The sequence below is a fragment of the Vulpes lagopus genome, chromosome 12, assembly GCF_018345385.1.
Source record: "Vulpes lagopus strain Blue_001 chromosome 12, ASM1834538v1, whole genome shotgun sequence".
Taxonomy (NCBI): domain Eukaryota; kingdom Metazoa; phylum Chordata; class Mammalia; order Carnivora; family Canidae; genus Vulpes; species Vulpes lagopus.
In genome coordinates, this window is record NC_054835.1 from 56,314,406 (window position 1) to 56,327,257 (window position 12,852).

At 51.9% G+C, this 12,852-nt stretch overlaps 1 protein-coding gene across 2 annotated transcripts in view; it reads left to right on the forward strand.

Moving 5' to 3' along the window:
• Positions 1-12,852, forward strand: part of MGAT5B (alpha-1,6-mannosylglycoprotein 6-beta-N-acetylglucosaminyltransferase B) — a 71,181-nt gene that overhangs the window by 49,616 nt on the left and 8,713 nt on the right. The window contains exons 11-15 of one of the 2 annotated variants that reach the window (XM_041726433.1): positions 3,280-3,410; positions 3,863-3,868; positions 11,112-11,267; positions 12,415-12,561; positions 12,711-12,827. In XM_041726433.1, coding sequence (XP_041582367.1) covers positions 3,280-3,410; positions 3,863-3,868; positions 11,112-11,267; positions 12,415-12,561; positions 12,711-12,827 — 557 coding nt within the window. The remainder of the gene's footprint in view (positions 1-3,279; positions 3,411-3,862; positions 3,869-11,111; positions 11,268-12,414; positions 12,562-12,710; positions 12,828-12,852) is intronic. The other variant, XM_041726434.1, reaches the window with a different exon arrangement.

Consider the following 12,852-nt stretch of genomic DNA (forward strand, 5'->3'; position numbering starts at 1 on the left):
GGTGGGGGCAGATGGAGTGGAGACAGATGTGGAAAGCGCTGGAAGGTTCTGGAAATACAAGAGCTCCAGCAGGCTCCAACATGGGAGAGACTGGGAAGTGAGGCTGGGGGCCCCCGTGGAAACCCTCCGATGGTGGACGTCAGGCAAGGAACGCGGTTAGAGCCGAGCCTCAGCTATTTCTAATGAGTCTCTAAAATATATACACACGCCGACCTGCCCCTTACGTGCAGCGTGGTGAAAATAACTTAATCCTTTTTCACGACGACGACGACGACGGGTCGTTTCTCTCCGAGCCTGCCCTTTGGGGACAGCAGAGGTGTGCGGAGCCGTGTGCCCTTGCTAAGTGGCCCCTTCTCCTGTCACTGATGTGGTGCTTTTTCTCCTCGTTTGGGAGGCTATCAGCTGTCACATTTAATTGTCGTCAGTGTATCTGCCTCCAGCAGCGTCTTGCACATCTAATTTGTGGCTCTTTGAAGGCTCTGGGTCAGAAAGCCAGCGAAGCACCTTTGTTGGGATGCATCTAAATTAAGAGCAAACTGACTAAGGTCCCAAGGAACTTGCTCAGAAGTAAAGTATCCAGTCTTTATTTAGCCTGTCAAATTAATGCACCTCTTTGGGATGCTTAGGGCTCTTTTTTTTTTTTTTTTTATTCTTACTCGGCAGGTTCTAGGACATCCTAGAGGCAGATGCAATTTCTGGACACATAAGTAATGGCTTGATTGGATCCCAGAAGCGTAGGGGAGCAGGGGCAGGGAGCGGGCAGGTTCCTTGGAGCCCAGAGGAGGGAATGGAGGCCCAGAGGACCCAGGTCACCTGGCTGTCTGGGCATCCGACTCTGGAGGGAGGGCAGGTGCGGGTAGCGGTGGGGAGGCTCCAGGCTACGGAAGCAGCATGTGTGATAGTAGGGAGCAGAGGCGGGTGCAGAGCTAGGGCAGTTAGCTCAGTCAGAAGGGAGGCATCGGGATGTGAGGCTGGTAAAAGGGACATGGAGGATCTGGGGGCACAGGGTGGGGTCTTCCGGCACCGCTTCCTGAATTTACGCCAAATATCGTGATTCAAGGATCACTGTAGATTCTTGAGGTAGGGAATGTCATGTAGAAAAAGAGTTTGTCTGTTTAAAGATTCTGTTTATTTATTTGAGAGGCAGGGGGAGGAGCAGAGGGAGGGGGACAAGCAGACTCCATGCTGAGCCTGGCGAGGGGCTCAAGCCCAGGACCCCAAGATCACGACTCGAGCCTTTTAAATCCACTTCTATAAAACCGTATGTTGCAGTATATTAGAGTTATTTGCTTTTACATTTATTACTCCCCGAAAGATTATGAACCACTCAAAAAGGGGGCCACTGATTGATTTATCTTTATCTCCCTGGAGCCTGTCAGGGTCCTCAGTAAATGTTAATTGGTTGAATAAATTAAAGAAATTTAAAAGCAAAAAAAGGAAGAGAGAGGCTTGCAGGTTTTAATGATGTACCAAGTCCAGGAGGGAATTCACGAGCAGACCTGTTTCCCCGTCTAGCCAGGTGTTTCCCCCACTCCAGGAGCTAAGTGGGAGGGTGAGGCCTGGAGAGGCGGGTGAGGGAGGGTCTGGTCTCCTCCCTCCAGGGCCGCTCCCCAACCTGAGCCTCCTGAAACAGGGGAGCTGCACACGCCCTGACCACTGCAGAAATAACTCCAGGCCATCGGGCCCCTCCTTTTGTTCCAGATGCTCTGGAAGAAAGATCATTTTGTTCTGCAGTCAGCAAAGGCCCGTCCTTATGGTTGGACTTTCAGACCCGAGAATCCCAAGAGCTTTCTGGGGCACTTGGGCAGGAAACCTTCACTTCCCCTGCGATGCTCCCCAGGGGTTGATGACCTTTTGTGGGTAGAAATAATATGTTAACTCTGTACGTTTGATCGAAGCACATACACCTCGATTTTAGAAGTGCTAAAATGTGAAAACGTGCATCAGAAATGAAGAAATAGGGTGCTTGGCATCAGGGCTGTTCCGGGAATTCAAGGACATGTGGCCTCCGCCAGCCTCCTTGCCGTAGTCTCCCAACCCGGGAGGGCGGAGCAGACTTCACTGGGTTCCGCACACATTCAGCTCAAGGTCCTGCACACAGAGGGGAGGGACCCCGTGCCTTGCAAACCTCCGGCAGGTGTATGGTGGCAGACAGAGCTCGTTAGCACGGCCGGGGAACAGGAGGATGAGCTGAAACGCATTCCCTGCCCCTGGTGCCCCGGGTTCTGGGGACAAGTGAGCAGGTCAGAGTGGGGGCCACACTGAAGCAAGACAGATCCATGGGGTGGAGCCACAAAGGGAGGGCCCTGGCTCTGTGTGGAGTATTTTCTCATCCAAGCAGAGGGCAGAGGGCGCTCCAGGCAGAGGGGACAGCAGGTGTGTCCTCACACGCTCAGGAGCCAGGACGCCGGGCATGCCCAGGTGCTGAGGCCCTGCAAGGGAGCAGATCAGAGGCGCTTGTGCGGCTTATATTCTGACACCAATAAATGATCAATTAAATACACAGCATCGCATCTGGTCAGAGAGTGCAGGGTAAGGGACAGAGAGTGACCAGGGCCGGGGAGGACCTCTCGGCAGGACTCTGTGAGCAAAGCCTGGACGGAGAGAGGGAGTGCACCTGCCAGGGTCGCAGGAGGTAGTAAGAGAAGCTGCCAAAACGGGGGTTGGGGCAGATCCTGTAGATGGTTGTAGGGACTTGGGCTTCGGGGCCGCTGAAGGGTTTTGGGCAGAGGGACCTGGTCGGATGTTAGTCTGGAAGGATTGCTCTGGAGAAAAGGCACTGCCAGGAGAATGGCAGAAATGGGGGTGGCCGCAGGTCACAGTGGCCCAGGACAGAGAGGATGGTACCCGGGCCAGGGCGGCTGTGATGGAGGCCAGGCGGGAAGTCCCGCTAGGGTACCAGGCTCTGAGGATGGGTGTCGGCAGTGCGAGAAAAGGGGAGCAGCAAGCTTGGGCCCCAAGCCAACTGGGGCGGGAGGACCAGCGCAGGGCCCTGACTGTGCCTGCCTGCAAACGAACAAGGGGGCCGACCAGGTGACCTTGTGGCTTTCCCGCTGCTCAGGCCTTTGGGACCATCTCTGGGAGAAGGAGCTGCCCGGGGCGGAGACACACACTGATGGGTGCTCTCCCTCCTCCTCCACCAGACCCCTTTGCTTTCCAAGCCCCCTATCCCCATCCCTGTCACATGTCCCCCCCCCCCATGGGGCAGGTCCAGGTAGACCCGGGGTGTGTCCTTGGCTGTGTGGCGGCCCCCGTCCTGACTCCGTGGTCTGGCTGCAGCTCACACCCCGGACAACTCCTTCATGGGTTTCGTGTCCGAGGAGCTCAACGAGACAGAGAAGCAGCTCATCAGAGGCGGCAAGGCCAGCAACATGGCCGTGGTGTACGGCAAGGAGGCGAGCATCTGGAAGGTGAGTGTGCCCCCCGGGGCCCCCCACCTCCAGGATCTGGCTCTGTCTACCACCCCCAGCTCTGGATGCGGAAACGTCCCCCGCTGATGGGTCAGAAAAGAGAGGTCCCTAACTGCCAGTGAAAATACCCAAACTGGGGGCTGCGCACCTGCCCCCCTCGGCTCCCCTGCTCTGCAACAAACCCAGATGTGCTTTATCGAGGACTGTGGCCTAACCCCCCTCCCTCCCTGGGAACATATCGATGGGCACTGGGCACTGTAAGCCTGGGAAGGGGGGCTTAGGCTAGCCTTAGGGCCTCTGAGGGGTGGGGGGCAGTGCAGAAGGCAGGAGAGGCTAAGGATTGGAACCCCCTCTTCAGGGAGAAGCGGTCCCCACGCGGGAGGTTGTGTGCTCACTGCTCACTGACCTGTTCTCTCTTCTCTTTCCTCTGTGCCCTCCTGGCAACGAGGCAGCTCCAGGTATGGTGCCTGCTTGCCACACGCTCCTCCTGCTGCCCTCTGCTCTCAGTAGGGGGTCCCCTGACCCTGCGGGGTGCGGGGAGGCGGGGAGGGATGGGAGGTCATTCTCGAGTGATGCACAAGGAGCAGGCTGCCGGGGAGCCTGAGGCGCTGGGGAGGGGGTGGCACACACTGCATCTGCTTTTACCAGAAGACACCGCTGAGGAGCTGCCCCAAGACACTGGGCAGTTATGAATCCGGGAGGGAAAGGCTTCATCTGGAGCTCAGGCGCCTCGGTGGTAGGCGGGAGCACCGCTGCTCTGCGCGAGCCCTCCAAGAAACTGCTCCCCCAAAAAGACATCATTGCTCTGGTCTTTGCGACTGGAGGATGAAGAGGATGAGGGATGAGGGAGCATCCCGGGACCGGTGCAGCCCAGAGTTCAGGGGACCAGGTGGCAGAAAAGCGGAGGAGGCCAGATGTGCGAGGTCCTCACGGGAGCAGCCGCGGGGGTCAGGGCGAGCATTTGGGGGAATTTCGTGCCACGGGGGCCTGTCTTACTCTGGGTCCCCGGAAAGCGGGCCTTGAGGTTCAGGCCTGGGTGCGACTTTATGAGAGCCTGGGGCCTAGGGGGGAGGAATGGGGGACAGGAGAGAGGCCAACAGGGCAGTCCCACCCTTGCCGCTGGAGGAAACAGGCCCGACTTCGGAAGGGCCGACTTGGGGGGCCTTTCGGTCGGCAGGTTGCAGCCGGCAGATAAATAGTGAAATGAGCTCAGAGCTCTGCGTCTTTTTCTCCTCGGCTTTCCTGAGGTATAGTCGGCAGGGAAAATTGGGTATCTTTAAGGTGTATGACATGATGGCTCCATATACATATATGTATATCGTGAAATGATCGTTTCTTCTCACCATGATCAAGCTACCAAACACACCATCGCCTCACATAGTCATCTGTGTGCGCGTGTGCACGTATGTGGTGAGAACACCGAAGACCTAATAATGTTCTCTCGGCAAATTTCAAGTGTACGGTACAGTAGGATTAACCACGATCACCGTGCTGTCCGTGAGATCCCTGAGCATGCTCTTCATGCACCTGAAAGTTTGTCCCTTTGACCAGCCTCTCCCCATTTCCGCACCCCCAGCCCCTGGCGACCAACGCTCTACTGTTTCTGTGAGTTCCACTCTTTTAGATCCCACGTGTAAGTGGGACCATGCCGTATTTATGTTTTTCTAACTCAGAGAGTCCCAGTTAGCCTTTGAACTGAAATAGAATATCAGAAGGAATATCAGAAGAACTTATGTGTATTAAGGGTAAATACTGTTTTAAGATTTTATTTTTCTTAAGGAATCTCTACAACCCAACGTGGGGCTTGCACTCACAGTCCCCGAGATCAAGAGTTGCACGCTCCACCAGCTGAGCCAGCCAGGTGCCCCAAGAGTAAATATTGTTTTGTGAAACTGGAAGTTTACATATATGCATGCGTGCATACACACATGCCTACGTACACGCACACACATACATGCGTGCTTACATACAAACGTGTGTGGGGGTAGAAAAAGGTTGCTGGGGACGCCTGGGTGGCTTAGCGGTTGAGCATCTGCCTTCGGCTCAGGGTGTGATCCTGGGGTCCTGGGATCGAGTCCCACATTGGGCTCCCTGCAGGGAACCTGCTTCTCCTCCCCCTGCCTATGTCTCTGCCTCTCTCTCACTCTGTGTCTCTCATGAATAAAAAATAAATACATAAAAATAAATTAAAAAAAAAGAAAATGGTTGCTGAACAGTATATGTAACATGAACCCACTTGTGCATGTGTTGTAAGGAAGATGTAAATATGCTTTGAATGCATGAAAGGTCTGAGAAGGCACGAGAAACTGTGAACAACCGCTGTCTCCTGTGACGGGGTAAGGACGCTGACGTGATGGGGGCGTGGAGCCATTCTCTCCACACTTTACATCCTTGGTTTGATTTTTCTTCTGTGAGCCTATTTGGTCCTTTTACATTTAGTGTGGTTTCTGATATCTTTGGCTTCGAATCTACCATTTCACTAGCGGATCTCTGTTTCTTTTTCTTGCCCATTCTGCATTCTTTTCTCTCTTGTGCCTTCTCTCACACTGATCTGTGTTTTGAAGTTCACCCCCCTTTCGCTGACTCAATATACTCTCTCCTAGTCTTGTCGCGGCTGCTCTAAAGATGACAAGGTGCATCCCTGACTTACCAAAGTCGAGTCTAAATCAATACCTTTCCCCATTATTGGATAATAAAAGAACCTTAGAAAGCTTTAATTACATCCCCCCAACTTGTGTGCTCTCGTTTCATGTTGATTTCCTGAAAATGCCTTTACTTCAGCCTTATTCTTAGTGGATGTGCTCACGGAGTACAGAATTCTAGCTTGGCGGTTACTTTCTTTCAGTGTTATGAAAATACTCTCTTGCCTTCTGGGTTTTGTCATTGCTTTGAGCCTTGTTTTTTCCTTAAAGGTAATTTGTCTTCTTTCTCTGATCACTTTTAAGACCTCTGTGTGTTTGGTTTTCGGTAGACTTACTATGGCATGCCTCCGTGTGGTTCTCTCTGGATTTATCCTACATGGCATGTGTAGGTATTTTTGAATTTGTGGTTTGATCTGTCATTAGCCTTAGAAGATCCTCACCTAGTGTCTCTCTATGTATTACTTCTGCTTCTGTGTCCTTCTTGTGCTTCTGGGGCTCTGCTTCTGCATACATTAGACTCCAACATATACCCTTATCTCTTACATTCTTTTCCGTGACTTCCACCCTGTGCTCCATCCTGGATGTTTTCTTTCGTTTTTTCATTAAATGAATTCTCTCTTCTGCAGGATCCAGTCTGCTGTGAAAATCTGTCCACTCAGTTCTTAATTTCAGCCACTAGATTTCTTACTCCTAGCATTTCCATTTGGTTTCCAACCTTATCTTCTATTTCCTTGACTACATTCAGCAGATTTATCTTGAAGTCTGCATCTGATAACTCCAGCTTTTAGATCTCCCATGGGTCTGTTTTTATTGTCCATGTCTCTTGGGTTTGTTTCTTGTTTTTTAAGTTTATTTATTTGCTTTAGAGAGAGAGCACATGCAAGCTGGGTGAGGGGCAGAGGGAGAAGAAGAGAGAGGATCCATGAGCAGAGTCCCTACTGAGCCTGGAGTCCAATGTGGGGCTTCATCCCAGGACCCTGAGATCATGACCTGAGCTGAAACCAAGAGTCAGATCCTTATCTGACTGAGCCACTCAGGCACCCTTTCGTCTCGGGTTTTGATCATATTGTCATGTGCCTGATTTTTCTAAAAATCAAGGTGTTTAGGGTGCCTGGGTGGCTCAGTTGGTGAAGCATCTTCCTTCAGCTCAGGTTATGATCCCAGGGTCCTGGAATCGAGCCCCATGTTGGGCTCCCTGCTCAGTGGGAGAACCTGCTTCTCCCTCTTCCTCTGCCCCCTCCTTCCCCTTGTGTTCTCTCCAGCTTAATCTGCTGTCTCTCTCTCTCTCTCTCTCTCTCTCTCTCTCTCTCAAATAAGTAAATAATCTTTTTTAAAAATCAGGTTGTTTAAATATTTCTTAAAAATAAATCTATTTTTAACAGACTTTTCTGAGACCTAATTGACATGCAGTAAACTACAGGTGTTTCAAATATATAATTTATAAGTTCTGACCTACATACATACCTGTGAAACCATTGCCACAGTCAGGATGGTGCATCCACTGCCCCCAGGTTCGCTTCCTCCCACCGCTCCCCTCCTCCCAGCCAGACAGCTCATAATCTCCTTTCTGTCACCACAGATTAGTCTTCATTTTCTATAATTTTATACAAATGGATTCATATGGTATATACTCGGTTTTTTTTGTCTGAATTTTCTCTGAGTATAATTATTTCGAGATTCATCTGTGTTGTTGCACATATCAATTGTTGATTCCTTTTTATGGCTGAATACTTATTCTATTGCATGGGATTCCATTGTATGCCACCACACTGTTTGCATCTGTTCCCCTGTTAGTGGACCTTGGGGTTGTTTCCAGTATTTGGCCATTCTGAACAAAGCTGTTATGAACATTCGTGTACAAACATTTGTACAGACATATGCTTTCATTTCTCTTGGGTAAATACCTAGGCATGGAATGGCTGGATCATATGGTAGAAATAGGTCTAACATTTTAGGAAAAGTAGTTGTAATATTTTCTGATTCTACCAGCCATATATGAGAAGTCCAGTTCCCTTACAAGGTCATCAATACTTGCGTGGTCCGTCTTTTCAATTTGAGCCATTCTACAGATGTGCGATGGTATCTAGGATTTCGACTAGTAGTTCCCTGTGACTAATGATGGCGAAGATATTTTTGTGTACTTATTTGTTTTTCCTATGTCTTTTTTTGGGGTAAAGTGTCTTTCAAAAAGTTTGTCCCTTTAAAGAAGTGGGCTATTTGTTTTCTTATTATTGAGTTGTTAGAGGGATTTTTGTTTTGTTTTGTTTTTGTTTTGTATTTTTAGGGATTTCATTTATTTATTAGAGAGAGAGCGCGCACAAGCAGGGTGAGCAGCAGGCAGAGGGAGAGGGAGAAGCAGGCTCCCCACTGAGCAGGGACCCCGACACGGGGCTCAATCCCAGGACACCAGAATCATGAGCCAAAGGCAGACACATAACCAACTGAGCCACCGAGGTGCCCTAAGTTGTTAGAGTTCTTTACACATTCTGAATATCAGTCCTTTATCAAATATATGCTTGGCAAATATCTTCTGTCTTTGGCTTGTCTTTCTCTTAATAGCATCGTTCAAAGAGCAAAGTTCCTTATCTTAATGAAGTCCAGTGTTTTATGGATTATGTTTCTGGTGTCGTATCTAACAAATCTTTGCTTAACCTCAAGTCACAAGAGATTTTTTTCTCCTGTTCTTTCTTCTTCACGTTTTATAATTTGGCATTTTGTGTTTAAGTCTATGGTCCATTTTCTTTTCCTATGGTCCATTTTGAATTAACTTTTATATATGATACGAAGTACAGATTGAAGTTCTAATTCGTTTCCCTTTTTTGCATGTGGATACATGATATTCTGTGACCATTGTTTGAAAAAACTATCCTTCCTCCACTGAAATGTCTTTGTACCTTTGTCAAAAATCAATTGGCCACGCATGTGTGGGTCTATTTCTGGAATCTCTGTTCTATTCCATTGATCTGCCTGTCTTGATGCCGATAGCACACCAGCTTGATTACTGTAGGTTTACAGTTAAGTCTTAAAATCAGGGAACAGAGGTCGGCCTGCTTTCTTCTTTCTCAAACTTGCTTCTTCTAAGCCTCCTGGGGTTTAGACTGGGATTTCATTGTTGTTTGTTTTCTTTTGTTTTGTTTTGGAGTTCTGGAAAATGAATATAAAAATTTTAAAAATAATCTAAGGGTGATGCCCTCTTCTTCCGGAGAGGATTTTATTTTTATTTTTATTTATTTATTTATTTATTTTAGGATTTTATTTTTAGCTTGTGGGTGGGGCTCCAACAATCTCGGATCACCTTAAGCAATGATAGGGATTGAGACTATTTAAAACAGATTCAGCCCCTGGGGTGCCTGGGTGGCTCCAGAGTTCAGCTCAGGTCCTGATCTCAGGGTCCTGGGATCCAGCCCCATGTTGGGGCTCAGTGGGGAGTCTGCCTGGGATTCTGTCTCCCTCTGTCCCTCCTGCTTGTGTTCATAGTCACTGTCTCTCTAAAATAAATAAAATTAAAAATAATAATAATAATAAAGACACTCCTCCCCCCAAATACCAATTGAGCCCCTATAGAGACTTTTCTAGCTCTGGTCCATCTTTCCTTCCAGCGTGTAATTCCTCAGAGTTCCAACCCAAAGCCTGGGTTTTCCAGCAGGGACGCCCCCTTGGCCAACCCTGAGCTCTCACTTGTCCCTCAGCTCTACAAGGCGACTGGAAGCTCTGCTTAGTCTCCTCGATGCTGACCCTGGAATCGGCAGGTGTCCCCAGGGGGGAATGCTGACCCCAGCCCCAGCCTCAATGCTCTCCTTCCCTTCTTCTCCCAAATCTTGGTCTTGTAATTCTTCATGCTTTGTTAGACTTTTCACTACCTTCACAGAAGTTTTTCTATTTCCCCACCTTTCCTGGTTGTTCTCAGAGGCAGGGCTGGTGTGCATCACCGAGAACACCATTCCCCCAAAAAGGAAGGCCTCCTTATGAAAAATGTATGCTGTTGGAGTTTCAAGATGTGAATTGTTAATTATTTTGATGTCCATTGATAACATTCTTCAAGAGAATGGTTTACAGTGCGGGCCGAAGGTCCTTGCTGTCCCACGTCGGGCTAGCCAGCAGCACAGCGAGAACCTGGCTTCTTTGTTCCTGACCTGAGGGCCTGCAGGGGTCTAGCCCTCCCTGAAGAAAACCCCTCCCGCCCCAGCCTTCTCTGTGATCTTGAAGCTCCTTTCTTGTCAGCCTATCCCTTCTCCTCTGTGAGTCTCAAAAGCCTCCAGGAAGTAGAGCCCAGTGGCGGACCTCATGCCTACCCCTACTGAGGTCCTACACTGACCACAGCTCCTGGCCCAGGGCCCTGGCCCTGGAGTCAGATGGGTGCCCAGGGGAGGAGCTGTTATCTACTGTCTGTGCCCTGCCTCCCGTTGTCCCCTTCCCCCAAAGCTGGGCCTGTTTCCCTCCCTCTTAGACTGGGTGGGCAGAAAGCAGAGCCTGGATGTGGGACTCGAGTCTGGAGGGGCTGAGCCTTTGCTAGTTTGGGGGGGTTTGCCCCCAGGTGTCCTCTCAAGGATGCGGGTTCCATCATGTCCTTGCTATGCTCCCAGCAGCGAGCTCAGTTCCAACACATAGCAAGTGCTCTATAAAAATGTGCCACGTGGCTGGAGGGAGGAGAGGGAGAGGAGAGGGGTGAGTGGGTAGATGGAAGGAGAGGATGAGTGGACAGACGGAGGGATGGAGGGATGGAGGGATGGGATAACCTTGGCCCCACAGCTCCTCAGATGCTCTTAGAGATACCAGGAGTTCGGGGGATTTAATGCCTTTAAATATGCGTCCCCATAGGATTTCTTTGCAAAGAAAACAGTTCCATGGCTAAAAATAGTCCAGTCCAACCTCCACAACTCACAGATGAAGAGAACGAGGACCAGAGGGGAGGGGCCTCACCCAGGGTCACGCAGCTGGTTGATGGCTGACCTAAGACTGGCCCCACATTTTCTGACTTCCAGACCAGGGGTGTTTCTTCGGACAGCTCTGCCTTCCACAGTTGGGGCGAGGCTCCCATCTCCACCTCCTCCTCTTCCAGGGGAAGGAGAAGTTCCTGGGCATCTTGAACAAGTATATGGAGATTCATGGCACCGTGTACTACGAGAGCCAGCGGCCCCCCGAGGTCCCGGCCTTCGTGAAGAACCACGGCCTCTTGCCACAGCCTGAGTTCCAGCAGCTGCTGCGCAAGGCCAAGGTGAGCCCCACCGTGGCCCTGACCATCCTCACTCTGGCCTGGCCACAGACACCGAAGGGGGGCATCCCAAGTGCCCCTGCTCCGGGCCCACCGTGCCTGCCACCATTGTTTGTGGCCCCTTCCATGTGTCGATGTACCCCAGCATGCTCTGCTCCCCTGAGGCTCCTGTCCAGGCCTCATGCCCTCCTACCCTGAGCCTCCTGTCCGGGCCTTATGCTCTGCTCCCTTGAGCCTCCTGTCCAAGTCTCCGGGGGCCTGGAAAGAGCTGGGGACAGAGCTGGGAGTGCTCACCAAGGAGGGACCTGGGCAGGGCCAGCGGAGCCGAGCCCAGCAATGGGGGAGAGGAAGTGGGCTGCCCTCCTCACCCCATCAGTACCAGGGCAGCCCAGTGGACTCCTGGGCCAGGCCTAGCTCTGAGAGCCACTGAAGGGATGCAGGGCAGGCTGAGGGCACATCCTGGCTGGAGTTCCCTGGGGCTCCTGTTCTGACTGCTTCTGGAAGTCCTGTGCTATATTCCTGGAGCTGCAGCTGGTGCAGCGGGCGAGACTGCTGCTGGGCCCTGAGGCGTCACCTGAGGCTGGGGGGTCTCCAGCCAGCGTCCAGGTCCTCTCCTGATCTAGCCACAGCTCTTTCCTCAGGCTTCCTGGACGTGTGTGTGTGTGTGTGTGTGTGTGTGTGTGTGTGTGTGTGTTGGGGCAGCAGGAGAGGCTTTGTGCAGTGAATAACCTGAACAACCTTACACAGCAGCCCGGGGTTCAGAATCCTTTATCGATTGCCTTCTGGGGCCCAGCCCCATGAGCACCCCTGGCACAAGTTAGGCGCCAAATGATTGTTTCCAGGATGAGTAAAGGTCCTTCCAGTTCAGCTGTGGCTGTGGGTGAAGCCTTCCGAGCTTCAGACCCTCAGTTTTCTCTTTCCTCCCCTCCAGAACCATAGCCCCCGGGAGCAGGAAAGGCCACTGATATTACCTAATCGGACCTCCTCGTTTCACAAACGGGGAAACTGAGGCCCGGAGAGGGGAAGCACATGCCACGGCACCCAGATGGTCTGGGCCGTCTTGACACCCCCCCCCCAAGGCCGCCTCCCTCAATGTCCCGACCCCGGCTTGCGGGGGCCCTCCCTGACCATTGCGCCCCTCGCCCCTCAGCTCTTCATAGGCTTCGGCTTCCCGTACGAGGGCCCCGCGCCCCTGGAGGCCATCGCCAACGGCTGCGTGTTCCTGCAGTCGCGCTTCAGCCCGCCCCACAGCTCCCTCAACCACGAGTTCTTCCGCGGCAAGCCCACCTCCAGAGAGGTGAGCGGGGAGGGCCTGGGGGGTCCCTGCCGGTCCTGGAAGAGGGGCACCGGGCGAGGGCGTGGGGGGACCGGAGGGCGGGGGCGCCTCCCCGTCGCCCAGGCTGGCCTGGCGGGCAGGGGGAGAAGCTGCTGCTCCCTGCGCCCCAGGTGTTCTCCCAGCATCCCTACGCGGAGAACTTCATCGGCAAGCCCCACGTGTGGACCGTCGACTACAACAACTCGGAGGAGTTCGAGGCAGCCATCAAGGCCATCATGAGAACGCAGGTGAGGTTCAGACCCCTCGGGGCTG